This window comes from Buceros rhinoceros, unplaced genomic scaffold (assembly GCF_000710305.1).
Source record: "Buceros rhinoceros silvestris isolate BGI_N320 unplaced genomic scaffold, ASM71030v1 scaffold17927, whole genome shotgun sequence".
Classification (NCBI taxonomy): domain Eukaryota; kingdom Metazoa; phylum Chordata; class Aves; order Bucerotiformes; family Bucerotidae; genus Buceros; species Buceros rhinoceros.
Genome location: NW_010420630.1, coordinates 3,506 through 23,319, shown reverse-complemented (window position 1 = coordinate 23,319; position 19,814 = coordinate 3,506). Strand labels below are relative to the sequence as shown.

The 19,814-nt window shown below is 41.1% G+C and overlaps 1 protein-coding gene across 1 annotated transcript; it reads right to left on the bottom strand.

Moving 5' to 3' along the window:
- Positions 1 to 7,271: 7,271 nt before the first annotated feature.
- Positions 7,272 to 17,094, bottom strand: LOC104496290 (ADAMTS-like protein 1; the record flags this gene model as incomplete). The annotated part of the gene is made up of 6 exons (XM_010139377.1): positions 7,272 to 7,507; positions 9,046 to 9,266; positions 10,060 to 10,169; positions 12,735 to 12,942; positions 15,659 to 15,839; positions 16,894 to 17,094. Coding segments are annotated over 6 exons (1,028 nt in total), but the record flags the coding sequence as incomplete, so codon positions are not given.
- Between the last annotated feature and the right edge of the window lie 2,720 nt (positions 17,095 to 19,814).

The following is a 19,814-nucleotide window of genomic DNA, read 5'->3' as shown; positions in this document are numbered from 1 at the left end:
GGAAACAAAACAAAATAACCCCAAAAGAAACCAAGCTATCTGGAATAATGGGGGCGATAACCTATCAGTTCAATTTTGACTTGCGTGATATCAGCCTTTTAGCCACCTGTGCCTGCAAGGAATGCAAATCCCAGCATCTCATATCTGCAACAGACAGTTAGTCCATCTGGAGATTTACAGTTGGCAGTGGGTGAGAGGCCAAAAAGATAAGTAAGTTTTATACTTACTGTCTAGAAATGTGAAGAGGCGATAAACTTGTGAAAAGTTTACCACTACAATCTTTGGAAAGGTCTTCACCCACTGTTACAGATTGCTAGAGAGAGCAAATTGCAGCACCTTGGGTGTCTCAGAGCTGCAAAGAAAATGTTGAAAGATAAGCAAGGACTGAGGAGCAATGTTGATACTGGGCATGGTAGCCTGGAGGCAGGAGGCAGCTGAACTCAGTGTACAAACCTGTTCTTTGCAAGACAGCAAAAGGACTTTTCTGGGGCATGGTGAGGATCTCCCTGAGGAAGCCATGTCATCTCAGTTGGAAAGAGGTATTTGAGTGGAGAACTGAGGCCTGAGTTCACTGGGATGGGAATCTTCCATAACAAATTTTCTGAGTTTGCTTTTGACTGATGCTGTTACAAACCTTTCTTCCCCTCAGTGTACTAGTGCCTCTCTCTGCCGTTTCCACCACATTGAATGCAGTAGTTTGATGATTTGTATCCCTCCTTGTTTTCTGTGGGGAAACACTGCTTTAGGGCAACCTGATTTTCATTTCTCTATCTGGCTACATATCTGTCCCACAGATGTTTTAGACTGCATTCAGCAGGCAAGGAATAGGGGAACTCTTAAAGAGGAAACTGTGTTTGACTGTCTATTCCCTGTTTCTACCAGCTGACTAGTGCTGTGCTTGCTAGTGTGAACTGTCCCTACACAGGTGGGAGGGTTTGTGTGGCACTGATAAGTGCTGTCACATGGGCTCAAGGTTGCTGCTTTGCTGGGCAAACAGGATCCTCCTCTGCTTTGCTCTCAGTTAAAAAAGGAGTGCCTGTGGGATCCTCCTTGCACAGCTGGGTTTGATTTGCTCTGATTTGCATGTAGTGCGGTAAGAGTGAGAAACCACTAGGTTGTATGCTATTAGTTGAAAAATGACTCCATCAATGTTTCAGTAGGTGAAGGGTTTTAACAAGCATCCACCAACTTTGTAGGCTTATTATTTAAAACAATAATTTATGCTTTAAAAAAAAAAGGTAGCATGTTTAAAACAGTGAAAGGAAGTCTCCATATAGCCCAAACAAAATTACTTTTCAGCCCAACCATTAAGCACTTCTTTAAGAGAAAAGGAACCTGTCCTGTTCCTCACTTGGAGAGCAAGCTGATCATGGCCTGTCTGGTGTGGTCTTTCTGATTCAGGCTTTATTACTGTGCTTTGCTACTGAGCCTAGGGAGTTTGTAAATGGTTTAGGCTCAGACCTCATGTGAGACCTAGAAGCAGCAGACTAGTAAAAAAGGGGGTAATAGTAGGGAGTGGTTTCCGATGCCCATGTCATTCTAAGTATATGTGGATAACTCTATGCTTGCTATGCAATTGTTCACATCCTGCCACTGCTTAAACAAACAATATTTATGTGTAGCCAGAGCACAACCCTCCGGTGTTCCCTTCCTTTTTAGCCACATAAAACTGCATACTTTTGTTACAGCTACACAAATATAAAGCTTTTCTTTGCAACAGGTTTAAAAGTTTAGGCTACGCTTTTGGTTTTCTCTTTTTTTCCTCTCATAAGAGGTAAGCAGTGTGTTAGCAGGAAGGTGTGTGCAACCCAAACAAGCAGCACGCTGTTCATCGTTTTGACTTAAAAGACGTAGTTATCAGAATTTCGTAGACCTTATACCTTGCTCAAGTCAGCTGAAGTGCTGCTATGCTCCTTCCTGCTTGCAAAGACCTTAGCCTGCCTGCAGAGAGGAGTCTCCTGCCTGGGCTCTGTACAGGTGGCGCCTCAGCTGGTGCAGTCCTGTCTGCTGATCCACAGCCCTCCTATAACCTCAGGGCCTTAGCTGCATAAATAACATGTTGGTTTGCATGTGTCTGAAATCCCTTAGTGACAACTTTGTATTAAAATTCTATTAAAAATACTATAAAATACATCCCATGTCAATGATGGTATATTCTTTGCCCTCTATCTCTGGCAATAGTACTTAAAAACTGGTTTTGTTTAATCTTATTTTGGGGTTTTTGTGGTCAAATATATTTTTATTGGTCAGAAGCCAATTTTTACGGTGCTAAGCTTGTTCGTCTCTTTGTAAAGCTTTCGTTATGTGAGCATGAGCTGGTATACAAACTCAGACCAGTGAGGAGCCACTGCTGATGATCCTATTTTAAATAGACAAATATTTTGTGCTCTGTTTTATCAGTTTCTTTTTCTCATTTAAAAAAACTCTTCCAGATGGACCCTGCTGTGATACTTCTCTAATGCAAAGGCACATGTGTACTCTCAGTCTTGCTGTGTCAGACACCCAAAATGCATTGGATGGCTCAGTAGAGGCTGTTCCAGCTTTTGTAACCATTCTGGCATGAAAGGAGGGCTGTAGTCTGTGATTTAATGGGCTTTCTACTCTCAGTCTTCATTGGTGATCACTGAAGGAAAGATGAGGCTGCCACTGTACTTGATTCTCAGAGAGACAGATGGAGAATAAAATGTATTGTTGTGTCCATGTCTTCACATGTGAAGCTGAGAATGGGAGCAAGCATGGTAGCTCAGTGGAAAGGCAGGGGAGGATTGAAATAAGTATTGTAATCCAAAGAGAAGATGCCGAGACATAGCTTTTCCCCTTATAAATCTGGATAAATAACATGTTGGTTTGCATATTATTGAAATCCCTTAGTGACAATTTTATATTAAAATTCTATTAAAATACTATAAAATACATTAAAATTTTACTAAAATTCTGGTTGACTGGAAGGGAGATGTTGGGCGGAGATGATGAAAAACAATTTAGGTGAAAATGACGATTGACCAATATACTTTTAGTGTGGGAAATATGTAAGATCAGGAGAAAAGGGATCTCTGATTGTCCCCTCCCCCTGTTTTGTGCAAACTAAAGTATTTGACATCTTCTTTGATATAGTTTTCACAAATAAAAGCTGAGTGTGACAGTTAATGCATAACACCATTGATAAATATACACATATCTTTAAACAAGAGGATAAAGGGAATGGTTGAATCGATGACTCCCAAACTGTGGTCTGCAGCTAATATGCAGAGCCATAGTTAGCATTAGAAGTTCTGAGCTTTCCATCTGTATGCACTGGTATTCTGTGAGAAAATCTGACATTCAAAAAAGTTTAAAAGCTTCTCTGTTAAAAATTAGGTAATTGAATGAATGAAGTTAAGTCATTCAACTACTAGCTGAAACAATCAGTGACTCACTGGCAGCAACCACTAAGTTATGAGGACTTCTATGGTCTTGAAAATCTGGAAGGGAGTAAGCTTTTGGTCCATCTTTTTCTACAAATAGAGGTGTCAGCATATGCTTATACAGTATAATCAAATTTATTTATGAATTAATGTTTGGGCACCAAACAGATAATAAGGTGATCATTAGGAATTTAACATTTGCAAAGAGGATCATAACTTGAAAAGAAAAAAATCTTTAGTAGCTGTCCATATGACTGCAGCCAGTCAGTAGGAAAAAATCTCTAGTCAAAGGTTACTTTGGAAAACTCTGCTTAGAGCTTCTATGGTTTTAAGAGCATGTATGCAGATGTACATGCCTGGAGTAGTTTAGCTGTGCTTACCTTGCCACATAACAAGGCGGGAGCAGGTCTCCTGTGGGGAATCATTCAGCACTGCATTTTTCTGCTTGTTGCAGAACTGTTTTTCTTCCTTGGGAAGAAAGGTAGTAGGGAGAGCAAAATTGGAAGCTTGCTTTGGAGGTTTGGAAGGCTTTTTGACTTGACTGGTAACTAGTGCCATAGGCATGAAAAGAGAATAACTATTCTCTTGAGAACCTAAGCTGGCCTGGTGTTCATTTTACATCAACACCAGCTTCTGTACTTGTTTTACTCCCATTACCTTCACTACTGTTGCTTGGAAGTCTTGGCCTTGCGTCAATGTGTGTGTTTATGTATGTGTGATGTGTTAGTTATCTGTGTCTAAAAAGCATATGCAGGAACATCATACCAGGAAAATTGTCAGTAAATCAGAGCAAAATCACTCTTCGCTTTTAGAAGAGGCATTGTATCATTTGAGAAGAGCAACAGCAGCACCAGCTTAATTCTCAAAACTCGTTTTTTGTTAAGATAAAATGCTTTTGCTTTATTATTTTTTTTCTTCTTTCCCTTCCCCTTTGTAATCCTGACTATTACCAGAGCTCCTTCTATGTATACACTTGATGCTTCAAAGGAGCTGGAAGCTCCATTGCTGAAGGCAGCAGCAACCTGTAAGAAAAGACTGAAGTAACAGGGGTTGCATCATGCCATATGTTGCCAAGGAGAGTTACAAAATGTTTTTAAGCATTGCTGCACAGAAAAAAAGGAGTATACTTTTACTGATTTCCATGATCCTAGGACTGGCAGTGATGGCTTTATACTTCTGCAAGAGCAACAGAGGCAAGACAATATCAAAAAAATAAATAAAGGCAAAGGAAAATTTAAAACAGGACTCCAAGGGTGCAGATTCTTTCTGGCTGGAGGCTTTTAAAAACAAGTTAAGACATCCTCTTTCCCCAAGTTAGGTAGATAGATCATGTGTACTTTGTGTAACAGCCGTGTGCTGCTATTATAATACAGAGTAAGGAAAAAGTACTCCAACAGCTTTGCCACTTTGTTTGGCTTTTGTTTTTAAGGTTTATAAACACACGTCAGACAGAGTAGAGGAATAAGTAACCTGCATTACTGGTACAAAAACTTATATAAATACAAGATTGCTGTTTTGTTTTCTTTTTAGAGAAGGAAAGCCTCCTTTCATAAAATATCCACAAATCCTTATCTTAATGAGGTGCTTCCAAGTCACAATTCAGAGAACAGACATGTGAAATTAAATTCACGCTGTGCAGAGACAACACAGGGGTCCCTCCAGGTCTGATCCTTCATGTTTATCTTGTGCACAGTTACACAGATACTATTCAACATGTGATCAGCCGAATATCTTTTACTGTTTAACAAACGAAAATACTTCCCCATACTGCTTTTGCGTAACTACTGTACCAGAAATATCTGCCACATTGTCATCATTATCATCATTGTTATTATTAGTAGTATTAAGGAATTGTCCTTCATCCCATGCATAACTATAATTTTACAACTTAGAAACCTCACCCCTCCCTCTTGTCATAGTTTATAAGGCATTCTCTGCACAGTGAAGCAGATCCCTATTAAATGCAAGTGCTATTAATGAAGAGCAATACACTATTACTGTTGATTTTAGAGAAAAAGAAGTTCTGGGGAGATTTAGATAAAACCCCCCAAAATAGTTTTATCTGGACAAAATAATATACAATTATTAATATTGCACTTTTTTATACAAGAAATCCTAATAAATACAGAAAAGATATACATTTACATACATAGAAAGACATTCTTCTTTTTTTTAAATAAAAAGTTACACTGATGCTTAGCAACACTATTTCTTGAAGACCCACTTGTAGTAAGAGCATTCACTGCAGGCTGTGTTTTAAAGCAAACCAGCTTGAGACAGCTTAATGTCATGAACCTGGCACTGACCTCAAAAGTGGACTCCCAGTTCTGTTGAAAAATCCATGTGTCATGGAAGTTGTAACACAACAGTACTCGAACAGCATTTCATTAACACACCCACTGGGGGTGACAGGAGAGGCACACCCAAGCCTTTAATTTAGAGATGGTCTCCTTTAGAGTTTCACAATGCTCAAACACCCTACTTTGACATTTCCCCTAATTTTAGAGCCCTGTTCTAAGCAGAACAGAGAGTGCGCGGGAACTAAGAGGTGAAGCACTTCACTGGCTGAATAACATCTGCAGCTGGCTAAGGTAAAAGCCAGCATGCAAAGTCATGCTGTGGGTGTGATACTTGAGCATCACTTTTTAGATTGCACCTTTAGAGTGTTAAACATGGACTGAAAAATATGCTGCTTTATAGCACCTGTTTTATTGTGGGAGGCAGGTGGAGAAGAGGGAGTTTGTTAAAAATTATTGGCCTTAATCCTCTGGGGCTGCTGCTGAATCCATTCTGTCTACTGACTAGGAATAACCACAAGAAATTAGAATATAGTCCTTTTCTACTACCGGTTCAAACCTTATGGCTGCCAGGAGAGAGAAATTTTGTGTTAGCAGGATAGGAAAACCCACTTCCTCAAGTTCCTTTCCAAAGCCTCACTTGTGAAAGCAGCTGAACTCTGGGAACTGGTACTCTTCTCTTTTTGAAATAGGTGTTAGTAGGATGCAGTATGTGAAGTAGCTTCTGTTACCCCAGACAATTTCTAACTTTCCGGCCTGTGCTTGCTACAGGACAGCATTTGCAGGATTGTGCTACAATCTGTCAATAGCAGATCACACTTTCTCTCCTTCTCCTGGATAATAATTAATGTCATCACCTCACCTCTATGCTGAGGGCAACCCCCCTATACCAATCCTCCTGCACAAGCACCACCTGGGAATATTTTCAGGTGTGTTTTAGTCTCACCTTACACATCATTGATCAACTTCCCCATACACCAGAATCTTCAAGGACCACAAGGATCTTCCATTGAAATCATTTGAAGGTCTGGCATGAGGAGAGAGGGATTTAGAAAGAAAAAAAAAGGAATCCAATCTTGAATGTATCAAAGTCTTATAAAGCAAAATCATTTACTTACATTCTCAGAGTAGCCTAAGATAAATGAAGTATGTGTATACTGTATAGCTAAAAGTTTAGTTCAATGTTTTTAGGGTTTTTTTTTTTAAGCTTGGTATTTTAGTTTTATTTTTTTTAGTTTAGTTTTTTTTTTCTTCCAGCACTTTGTGACCTGTCAAACTGTTTGATTATTTGTTTCATGTTGTTGTGGTCCAATATGATGCTAGGTTGTTACTCTGATCTACTTCCACATCTGTTTGTTGGTGTATCCCCAGGCATGTGGGTAGGGGGATTATGGGGCAGCCCCACTCTTCTCAGGCCCATTGCTTGTGGCATGGGTCTCACTGACTCTTTGTTGTCTACCCTCACAACAGTGTTTTGCTGCATTCTGTCTCCCAGATTCATAGAACGGAAAACTTTTCAAGTCCTTTTACAACAATGACTTGGTAAAAGATTTTTTTGTTTTTTGAATTCTTTTAAGGGAAATAAATAAATAAAAAGAAAAGAAGAATTCCATCCCATTTATATTTTCTGTAAAAGTCCTTGCCTCAGTGAAGCAACGGCTGTGATCCCCGTGTTCCTCCATTGTCATTGCTTTTGTCTTCAAGCTTTTCCACAAGTCCCACAGCACCGTGACTTGAACTGGGTAAGCTGGCAGAGTTTGAGCTGCTTCACTTTCTCACAGTACCTTGTGGTGTCTCTGCACTCCACTGCCGAAGGGGAAACAAAAAGAGGAAAAGGTGATGAAGCAATTTCTGAGAACGTTTCCCAGGATGGCTGAGAGGGGGACCAAGACAGCTTTGTGTTGAGTGGTCTCACTATGAGGACGAGCTTGACTTGCTCCAAAGAGTGAACAGAGACTTCAAGCAGCCTCAGGCTCAAAGAGAACGAGGTGGGAGCCTTTGCTGTCAGAGGCTGGAGAGAGGACTTTTGAGGGCTCCAACAATCTGTCAGTCTGTCATCTACTGGCATTTTAGGGAGGCTCTAGGAATTCCATAACTGTTGTTAAACCAAAAATGAAGAAGTAAATAAAACTGGAAACTCATTGTAACACAGTAGCTCCAAGGCACTTTGGACAACCTTTGCATTCCAAAAGACAGTGTGCGGGAGCGTCACCCCAGGTGACTGGGTGTTGTGTTTTTCATACACGTGTTTCAGAACACAGTCCTAGGTGAAGATGTTAAGACACTTTTTGAACTTCCCTAGGACTTAGGTCCTGGTACCATTTGGACAGTTTTTGAGGCTCACAGCTTTTGAGCTCCATATTGGTAAACTGTCCGGTATCCATGCATTTTGGCACATTGGCACCTGAGGGAGTCCCACTTTCCATACTAAGGCTGGAAAGGGGGACATCATCACAGGGCTGTTGTACAACTCTCTCCAGTAATGTCTGTATTGAATAGATGTCACTGTTGTCTAGGTGTGGGACACATCTACAGAGCAGGAAGAGGCTGGAGTGACAGCAAAGGTCTTGCTTGGTAACTTTAAGCTCCCTCAATCCTTTCACTTCCGTTAGGGCACCCCAAACTCAGCTCACGCTTTGCCTGTACTGAGAGGCATCCTCAGAGCTGGCACGGCCATAGGCAAGTACAGGTGGGTTCTGCTGCTGTTTCTGCAACTATAACACAGCAACAGGCTTGCATGCTAGAGAATGTGATCTGCCCATCAAAATCAGCACATGAAGTGGGAGTCAGGGCAAATGAAAAGACAGTGATTTAGACTTGTGCTGCCTGGTGTTTCTCAAGTGGACATTGCCATAGTGAGGCATCATTGCCAGAGGCACATAATCTGTTTTGTTAAAAAATGTTTGTAACTTTTCTAGTTGTTTGGCAGGCCCAGTTAGTTGCTTATCACTTGAAAGCAAGCAGCTTCCACTCCAGGAATTCTCATAATCAACCTACCCACTGCTTTTAGACTTACTGTATTTTAACTATAGCTAGCAGTCTGTTTGTAATTCATGGTTTTCTTTCCGTCTATACCATTAATGGAAAGTTAAGACTGCATCAGCCATTTCACATGCTATTAGCAACAGAGCACAGTCCCAGCACTAACATCATTGCCAGCAAACCACAATGGGCACCATTCCCTGCTGGGGCACTGAGTTTTGGAGAATGCATTTTGCACGTGTTCAGGCTGGAGGTTTCTCAGGATGCCCAGCAGCAAGGTCTGGTGCTCCATTTCTGAGACATGGCTTTGCTTTCTTGCCTCCCCTTGCATGGCTCTGCCTCCCCTCCTCTCAGCAAAGTACCGTTTTCACAGGGCATGATGTTGCAGCGCTGCCAGTTTGTTGGCCGTGGCCTCCAGGAGCAGTGATGCTCCAGCACGGGCTTGTTGGTGCGGACGTGCACGCAGTCCACGCGCCGGGACTGGAAGCCGTAGTTTCCACATGTAGCTGTGCAGACGGTCCACAGGCTGACCCGCCAGTACACACTGCAGACATCGGTCCAGCAGTTCTGGGTGCTTAATGGCCTGTGGCAGAAGGGAAAGAAGGAGGGGTGACCTGTCACTATGCTGCCCAGGGAGCATGCACGTGCAACATCAGATGTCATGCAAGCTCTGGGGACAGCAAGCCTTGCATATCCCACACATAATGACTCAGAGCAGTGCATGGGTCAGCTCTTCAATGGGTGCAAGCAAAAGTAACTCCAGCACAGTGAAAGGCAGTTTGTAACTACACTCAAGGACCAGACACTCAGTGGGCACACCGCCACACTGCCGTATCTTTACTGGAGCTAAATGACCTTTTGAACTATTTGAGGATTTGGCTGAAATGTCCTCTCCATGAAGTGCCAGACTAGAGGTTGACTGAAAATATGTAATGGATGAAGGGGCAACCAGTAAGACCCAGCAGGGGTCTTTACAATGTTTTTACAATGTTGACAAAGGAGTTTACCTGCAGAAAACCAAAAGCTATGGAGTCCCTTCCCCCCGCCCCCCTCCCTCCCAATTGGAACTTGTGTTTAAATAAGAGAGAAGGAGACTGGCAGCTTAAGAACAAATAACACAGCCTTTCAGTCAGAATTTAGCATGCCTAGAAGATTTTCCAGTTGTTGGCCAACTAGTGTTTTTTTCTGGCACTCACAGGGGCAAATAGTGAAGGCTGGACTTAAGCCTTCTGAGATTTGTACTATGTAACTCTATGGGTTGCAGCATGAACTCTGTGTTGCATAGGGGAAACCCAAAAGTTGCCAGTTAAGCCACTAGTCCTTTCAACACCTCTGCAAAGGGTGATGGTTTCACACATGAAAGATTCCTGTGCTACCTTGGTAAGGCACTGCATTGGTCAGATGACACTGAAGTCCCGTCTTTGGTCTGGCAAAATACCCGTCTGTGCTGTACAGCCAGTCGTGGTCCAATGCAAGGCCCATTACACTTAAGAGAGATAAAAGACATGTCATGCTCCTCTTTTATAAGACTGTTGGTGACACAAAGTGCATACTGCCATGCAGTGAGTGTTGAGCTTTTGAGCTGTGCCGGCTTTGAAGTCTGATCGAGCAGTGATCTTCTGCCCTACCTAACTCTCCTCCAGCAGCATTAAAACTGCATTTCTCTATCTGCTCTGTAGATTCATTACCTCTCCTCTTCAATAGTTTAATCTTAAATACATCTGTGTGGGCAAATAAAATGCTTTCATGTCATTAGCCATGAGGCTATGATCCATGTAGGAAATCTCAGTACATTCCTTTTACTGGGCATTTTGTAGCTTGTACTATCACAATTCATGGCCAAATAGTTAATAACCAAGAAAGTGTTGAACCAAGAACATATTCCACTCCATTTTATAATTTAAAAGGATTGCAGGACAATAAACAAAAAGACCAACCATGATGAATGTGGCAAAAGCTTGTTCCAGTACTGATATTACCCCACCCTATTCAAGCTTATCAATCACATCCTTACTGTTTAACTTTTCTCCTTTGATTAAATTATAATTAGCTATAGCAACGAAGTGTGTATTTTTCAATTTATATCAAATGCTAGGAAACAATTTGTTTTACTCAGTATCTGGAAATTATATTCAAGAACAGAATGAGAGTTGAAGAAAGAGACCTTAATGTGAGGGAGGAATTTTTGCCAGGGAAATTTCTGCCTCTTCCACCCTGCCATCAGTAGGAGCCCTATTTCATGCTACCATGCCCTGCTTACATAATACTTCCTTAATGCTGGTATTTCTTATTGTCTCTGTGAGTTGGGAAAGCTGGTCTCTAGGCCTGGGCAACAGGGATCTGATACTTCATGATACTACCACAAGAGTTCATTGATGCGTTGATCCACTGAGCCTGTGATATATTCCTAATGCTAATTAGGTAACAGTCTTCTGGCTTTGAAACTGAACTGCGTAGAATCATGTGAGACTTGATTCTTTTTTTAAGCTAGGTGGAAGAAATATTGCATTATAATGCACATAGTTTAGGTCTAACAAATTAATTCAGACTCTTTGATTGTCTCAGCTAAGTATGATGTCATGGGAGAAAATATAGCCCATAATGATCTACAAAATGGGGATGAGGTAACTGGCTTTTTGCAAGGATAATCCAGTCCTTACCTGGAATTCCACAGGGAGTGAAAACTTGCTTCTTTCATATAAAGGGTTAATTCCAAGCTATACTCGTAAATGTAATACAATAACTCAATTGCCTTTCATGAGAGAAGTTTCTAAAATACACAGGCAAGAGTTAAATAAAGTTGTTTTCAAGTAGTAAACCATGACAAGTTCTGGTAGCTGAAGACACATTTTACTACCAACATTGTAAAAAACCGTGATGCAGTGCAATGTCAAGACTGATAGTTATTACTCTGGGTAATTATTTTCTTAGCCTCTTGCATGGTGAGAAGCCTTGCTTCTACACCTTTACCTGACTCATCATTACAATTAGATACCTGACTACTTTGGTTTTGTCAAACTGATTTTTCTTTTTCCCTTTGAAAATACTTATTTCACCGAAAGTTATGTTAAAGTATTATTGGTATCTGGCTTTATCCCATAGCAAATTTGGCTTCTGTTGTTTGAACTGTGTCTCTCATACACCCTGGAATGCTATACTCTCGTGTGAATCACCACTCTGGAGATGTTTGGACTAAAATCTATGTTTCTAAGTCTGGACTGTAACGGACTCACCAACAGTCACATATGGCTCAGTCGAGCTGGAGTGGAGAGGAAAGGGAGGAAGTCACATAGTAATGACTGGTCCTCAGTTGTAACTGACTACATGGACAAATATCTGTTCAGGAAATCTCATAGCTCACAAAGAGACAAAGATAAAACTCTTCTGTGGATTCCCACAATAAAGTGATTTAACTCTAAATACTTGTACTATTTGATATTTGTTGAAGCTTTTTAACATCTGATCATTGTAATAAGCCACAAGGAGAGAATTTGAAGATCTGCAAAATATCATGAAATAATCTGAAAATGCTTTTAGCCCTCCATTCTGCTTTTCATCATGAAGCAAATCAAGAAGCTCCCACTTTTTGACATTCTTAGGCAACATCAGCAACTTTTTAAAACTGGGTTATTGCACAACCATCCTGCCCCAAACCTATCACAATCATCAGTCCTGACTCCTGCCAGCCAAACCTGAAACATACTTAATGGGTTGTAAGGGAAATTAACACTTGAAGAAAGCTGTTTCCCAGATGCGTCTCTTGTCGCTATAAAAAGGAGCTGCAGACTTTCCACTGGGGATGATACAGAGGACTGCAATGAAAGTCCTGTTCACAAGCAGCACTTGTAGGGATTGTAGGAATCTGCAGAAAACCAAACATGCATTGCAGCAAACATGGAGTTGAAAGACCTGAGAAAATTTGTTGCCTTCTCAAAAGCCTGCAGACCAAAACCTAAAGATATGAGGGTACAAAATCACTTCTCTCATTTTCTCTTGCCTTTTTCTAGCCCACACTGTGAGGCAATCTTTGGACTGCTGGCTTGTTCCTTACCTGGCCCCAGGAAGAGACCACCCACTCAACACAGGGCTGCCTGTTACAGTTCTGTGTGTCCACAGGGCGCTTAGACACCTGGGCACAAGCCTCATTTGGCATCGGAACAGAGTTGCCTTTCACTGTCAGGCGCTGACACGTCACTCGCCGCATCTGGATGCCTCCACCACAGCTCCGTGTGCAAGGAGACCATGATGTTACCATCCATCTGTGAGACAAAGGCAAACCAAAAGGTCAGGGAGCAGATATGTGTCACCATCTGCAGGATCATTGGTGTCAACAGGTCTTTATGTATTAGAAAAAAGAAAGGCACGATGGCTTGGTTTATTTGGGTTGCTATCCTGGAAGGTGCTGAGTTCTTCAGCCTCCCATAGTAGTCACCAAAAACTGCTTGGAGGATGAAAGCTGAGAAAAGAGCACATGTTTAAAATTTTTGAATTGCATTTCTCAAGGCTCATTGGGCCCAGAATTAATTTTCTAGCCCTTAAGATCGTTTTTAAAAGCTTAGGAAATACTTTTAGCCAAGGCAAGGGGCTGGGCATGGCTGCTCTGACACCACTATGCCATAGAGGCCTCAGTCATAGGTTACAGTCACAGTGCCAGCAATGACTAACCCTTTTAAACTGCTAGTAGGGAAAATAATTTCTGTAAAGTTGCTGGAATAGCTCACAGACCACTTTGAACTTGCTGCTGACAAAATAGCCAGAAGCCTGCTGGGTCCTGCTGGTGTCTGCCTGCTCTGTTACACCCCTGACAGCTGGGATAATCCAAAAAAGCCCAAAGGTTGCTCAGGAATGGGGCTGGTGCATAGACAGCCCAGGGGCAAAGGACACCTTACTCCTTACCTCTTGAGCTCAGAGCATTCATTCATTAGCTGAGGTTGAGGATCTGAACCCCTATGTGCTGGAGTTTAAAAAATCCAGTCTAACTAGTAAAAAGCCTGTAACAACAGAAAACGGTAGTCCAGGTCCAAGCTCTTACCGAGATGGAGAACACATGTTGTCTCTCTAAGGATTGTTAAGTAAAACATGCATGCTGTCAGTTTGGGAAAGAGGTAGGTAGGAACAGGAAGGATGCGACTTGTTAGTAGTTTCCTGAAGAATTTTATGGTCAAGTCAGCAGTTTGTTTCATTAGGTTTCTTTAGGATACTCAGTAGGATTTGTGTGTTATTGGGAGGAAAATAGTGCTTATCATGTCCCTCATCAGAAGTGTTTATGATTACTTTACAAAATAGGCAATAGGCGTTCTCCAGTCCCATGCAATAAGATTCCCATGGGAAAAGAAATCCCATTGCTATTCATCAGTCTTCTGTGGTTTATTACGTCCCGTGATAACAGAAACAAGTATATAAACAAACACATTTCCAAAATGGAAAACCAAAACTCTGTTACTCTTTTTCAAGCAGTTTGGTGAGGTTGAATCAGAAGTTTCCACCATGTAATAAAGCTCTGCTCTGCCTTTCAATCAACTTTTATATCCAAGCTTGCATCTATCACCTCAGCAGTTTCTGAGAAACCAAGGTAGGATTGTGGGTTGTGTTATGGTTCAGGGAGGTTTAAAAAGGCATAAACTATTCCCAGAGAATTTACTACCATCACCAAGGAAAGCTGTTGCTAATGAGCATGTTTCTTATTCCATAAAATCTCTTTTGGTTTCCTTCTTATCACTCAGCTGGCAACTTGGAATACACTTCCCTGCAAAAAGGGGTAGGAATGTATTTTAAAAGGTAGTTAAAGAGAACCTTGCGTGTATTCATGACACAGCAGGAGTGGTAAATCTGGCTGCTTACTTCTCATCAGGTTACTTAGCACCTCTCCTTGCCTCAGCTCAGACTCTCTTTTGAAATACAAGTCCCAAGTATCTGTTGAATGAGAGAAGTTGTACTAAAATTCTCTTGCGATCCTGACTACTTTTAAGTGCTTGTATATGAAAACACACCATGTTCACAGTGGCAATAAGGGAGAGGATGGAGTGAACAACCAGAAACATGTAGAAAACCACATTTACACATCTCAGCTACCAGGTCACTGAACTGCAGAAATGAGACATTTTTAACATAGAGGGATTATAACACTACAGGGCCTCTCTTGATAGACACTCAGTATGCACGCTTCTTTGCAGCAAAGAGTGTCAAAGAAGGGAAGTGTTTTTCATAGGGAGGCAGCAGCAGAGGAAGAACTAATTGTAGTCAGAAGTCTTTCAAGCTGTCCTGGCTCCATTGTGTTTAACAGTAACCAAAAAACAGGGGAAGACGGGGTTGGAGAGTTACCATCCCAAAGAAACCACAAGCTAACAATCTCCAAAAGAAGGCAGAACTCAGTCTTACTGCCCTTCACACCCACTAGATCTGACGGAATGTGCCCATTTTACAAAAGATATTTCCGTTCTGCTAAGGGAATTCTTTGCAGCTGCAGCTACAGTCCTGCGTGTATTGATGTTTGGGCAACACAGGAACTCAGAATAAAATCTCCAAGACAGCTGCTAAACTTAGCTTCTTATCTGTTATATTGTTGGGATAACTGGTTTGAAGTCATGTGGAACACAAAAAAGATATGACCCTACAGTACTTGGGTGATAAAACTTGCATATATACAGAACTCGGAATAGGCATGATATTTACATTCAGCATAGGATGAGGCTAGAATCATCCAAGACAACACAAGCTGTGAACTTTTTAAATAAAGAGTAAGCAATAGTCTGTCTATTGCTTTCTAACCAGTTACTGAAGGAGTTAAGTATCTTTCTACCACGTAATGTCAACATTTTCTAAAAATCTTGCTACACATTCTCAACCATTTAGGTTAAGCATTCATAAATTCCCTTTTAGCCATGACCTGTCTCCAGACAGGCACCACAGAGGCTTCAGTGGCATGGTGTCACTTCTTAAAAGCATGTATGACATTTTAACATGAGGCAGACAAACCGTGAGGGACAGTCTCTCCTGTTGCAGGCAATCGGCTGCAAGGCTGGCTTGGGCTTCTCTTTGCAGTGGGATATGTTGACTTCGGCCCCATCCAGTAAGCACCTCAGCTGAGGCAGCTGCACCCCTTTGTGGCCGCAAGAAGCTGAACAAGCCATCAGCTTGTCCACTGACCATTGGTATTCTGCCAAAAAGTGTGGGAGAGAGAAATTAAGACTCAATAACTGCCAGCAGGAGATCCTTAGAAAAGAAAGATTCAGAGATTTTCTTTGGATTGAAATAGTTGGACTTGGTGTCTCGTGAAGGGAGCTGCCTAGTCCTACAAGGCACCAGGCAATGAAAAAAGAAGGAACAGGATTCCAGCTGATGTAAGCCACTGAATGTCTTTGGTATAACAAACCCAATTTTTTGGTGCTTAGTATCTATCAGATGTGGAAAGTGGATACCATGATAAAGTAGTTAAGTGAACAGTGATGCAGGACACTGCATCTCTATTTTTAAAGGGGGCTGATTTAGTGACGATGCAGTTAGCTGCAGTTACCAGCAATATCTATGATTCTATAATCTTACAAGAGTGTGTTTCTCACCAAGTAGATCATACAGACCATCTGTTGTGAAGATGAAAGGGCAATTCCAATGTATTTAAAATTATATGGCAAAATTTAAGGAAAAGTTAAATTCTTCTCCATTCCATTCCTGAAAATTAGGGTGATGAAGCTTGCATACTCTCTTCCAACTCATCAGCAGTGCTCTGTTCAGTGGCTTTATCACCTTCGGCTTATTTCTAGGGCAAATCTAATAGTTGCCACATTTTTGCAAGTGAAGGGTTTTGAAGCAAGAAGAGACGGTGAAACACTGACTTAACAGAAACACTGAAGATTAACAGAGAAGCTTCTAATTTTAGGGGTTCAGACTGTGACACAGCTGTCTTGAATTCTTGGACATGAAAATTACCAAGACTCAACAAGCATATGTATAGCTTGAATCAGTAAGCTGTTTTATGCTCAGCAGGACAGAAATATTAGGTGTCATTTTGATAAAGTAAAACCTAAGACACTGTAAGGTACTGGATAGTCCAGCAAACCTATATCCACAGTGGTAAAACATTAAAACATCTATTTCCTGCTACACATGACAATTCTGGTTTTTGGGAGGAGAAATTCAGGATGAGAAAGGCAGTGCAGGCAAGTCCATGGCAAGAGCTTCACAGAGTAGCAGGACTGAATTGGGAAAGTTACCTCGTATGGCCAGCAATGTTTTTTGTGTGAGTGCCCCAGCCTCATTCTGAGCAAGGCAGCTGAATTCACCATCAGAAGCATCACTGATGTTGAGTATGTGAAGAATCTGTCCTGCTGCCAGGAGACGGTGCTGCAAACTGAGAGGCTTGCCAGAGTTAAGCCAGGTGATGTTTGGGGTTGGATGACCATCAACAGCACAACCTAAAAAACAGGGACATGAAAAAAACCTGTGGAGTACTGAACTTGATTCAAAATTACATACTTTGAAGTGGTCAAAATTAGGGAAAAAAGTAAATTCCATACCATTTTCTTATAATAAAAAATAGGAATACTGTGGTAATAAATAACCTCTTATCAGCTGAAAAAAAATTATCTAAAAGCCAGTTAATCACCCATATGCAAATCTCGTATCAGCTTGGAAATATTTAGATCAAGCCTTCTAAAGTGCCCATTATTTTGGATCATCCTCATTTTAGGATTGAGGAAAGTGGGATAGGGAGGTCACACACCTACCATAGGTTCAAGGAGCATGCTTGAACAAGTAATACAAGCAGAACTTGGTCTCCAAACCTCCTATTTAAACCACAAGGCTGGTTTCCTCTCTTGTTTTTTATGTTAAAAGTCAGAAGTTTTTGTTACACAAAATTTTACATAAAATTCTTGTTACGGAAAAAACTGTTGAAAAAACAAAGAGATAAAATCGAGCCTTTAGAAGTTTTTTGTCACAGCCATGGACAATTCTCCAAGCAACAACCAACCAAAACCAGCAACTGAAAACACCTTGCTGTTCTGAAGCATTGTATGGGTATACCTATGGACCATCAGCACTGCTGATGAGGTTTGTGTTCACAGGGATTTCTCTGCCTGCTGAGCTGAGGGAGAGTATCTATAAGATAACTATTTAATGTGGTCCTCATAATAGCTGCATGTTTTGCCAGTTTCATGATGAATTGCAGAAGAATTGTGAGACTTGCAAGGCTAGCTTAGTTGTCTTGTGTACTTCCTGGGGAAAAAGAATGAACTAGGCAATTTCCCATCCACACCAATAGCAGGGGTGGTGAGCCAGAAAAGCCATGGACAAGGGATGGCATATATTACTTGGACTGCTTGTGGCTTAGGCTAGTCCTGCACTTCCGTGCGTGTCAGTGATATGTGAAAGATCTGCCTGAATTTCTATGAATGCAATCTATATTTATTGTTAGCGTGTTATGCTGTAGGTTTACACTGCTTTGTTTATATTAGTATGTATGTGTAATGAATAAATTCACTGTATACAAAATCCCTTCTGAAAGAAGTGTTCTATGTAAAAACCGTAATATATATATCTCAACATTCACGCTAGCACTGTTCAGAAGGAATAGGATAAAAAAGGAAAAAGTACAGATTTAAAATATTAAAAGATGACTGTTCTAAGATTAAGGAATAATGCCATCAGCCAATATTTCTGCCTTGTCATCTCCATGTCATTTGATTATTATTAATTATTCACTGAGACAAATAAAGATGTGAATATGATGCTTTTGTAGCTGCATTACACAATGGACAGGCGCTGCAATATTACATCTTTGGTACTTTTCTTCCTTTCTTTCTTGTCTGTCCACCTGAAGAAATCACTGACTAATACATATACTGAACAAGTGTTGTTCCTACAAGAAGGGTAGGATGATTCACAGTTGCTGCAATCAAGATTTTGTTTAGATTTACATTTTTCCTTAAGAATTTATCTGTACCTTACTGATGTGCCTATCACTGCAGGGTTAAAAATACCATCATCAAGACCAAATCCTTGAGACTTGAAAAGCACATTACTTTGTTTAAGAACTTTTGATACCGTTCTTTTGACTTTGATCACACCACTAAAGAAACACCAGGGACTAGGCTGCTGTAGTCTTTACTTGTCTGCCTTTTGCCACTAATCATACCTCCAATTACAATATTCCTATGGCAGAAGATGCTGCCTTGCCCATGAGAATCGAAGCTTTGTTGCTCCTACTAAGCAGAAGAACTCTCGCAAGATGGAAAAAGTCAGTGATGACCCATGGCACACCCAGCCATTTTCATGCTGAAAGGTAGGTCTAGGCACTGGAGAGACCACACTTGCTGCTTGGGGCAACAAAGACTGGGCCTGTCACTGGTGCAGTGGCTATATGGGTCTTTGCTGTGTCCCATGTTGCCAGAAAGCCCTGCCTGCATCTAGAGTGGGGAAGGGTGTGGGCTAGATAAAGCTGCCCTTTGGGGCCTGCTCAGTCTGTGTGATACAGGTGTTACAGAGAGCAAGCCCTCCCCATTGAAGGTGAGTGACACTCATGGGAGTCTCTGCAAGTGCGAAGACAATGTGTCCCTGTCAAAGAACTAGTCAGTGCAGCTAGGTATCAAGAAAGAAAGAAAAAGAGAAGAAAAGAGCAGAATGAGAGAGCGCACACTGCTCACAGTGATCTTCCCTCTACCCCTTTTCCACTTTTATTTATAAGGGTCTTTGCTATTTGTTTCAATTTCCTTGCCAAGGACTTTTCTTGGCAGTTCTACCCTTGCAGTTCTTTCCCCGACACTCATGTCCTAAGCACAAAGACTCAGCTTTCTTCGTTGTTCAGTCCTTTTTCCTTTTTCTGTAAGCTCTCTATTTACTCCTGCTATGCCTCATTTTACATTACTCCTTTTGTCCTGTATACCGAGGTGTTTTCCTACTCTTGTGCTGAAACACAACTCATCCAATTTCCAAGATACTCATTCTCAAGTAAATGAGTGATGTGAAAGATTTCAGCCTCACAGGTTTAAGACTTTCTGCATTAAAACTAATAGAGAACAAAAGAATATACAGGAAATGGACAAACTTAACAGTAAGTAAGTGGCTGTATGACTTTCACTGACAGTATTCTAATTTTTTGTAGTTTGTCTGTCTTTTAAGATAATTGCAAGGGATT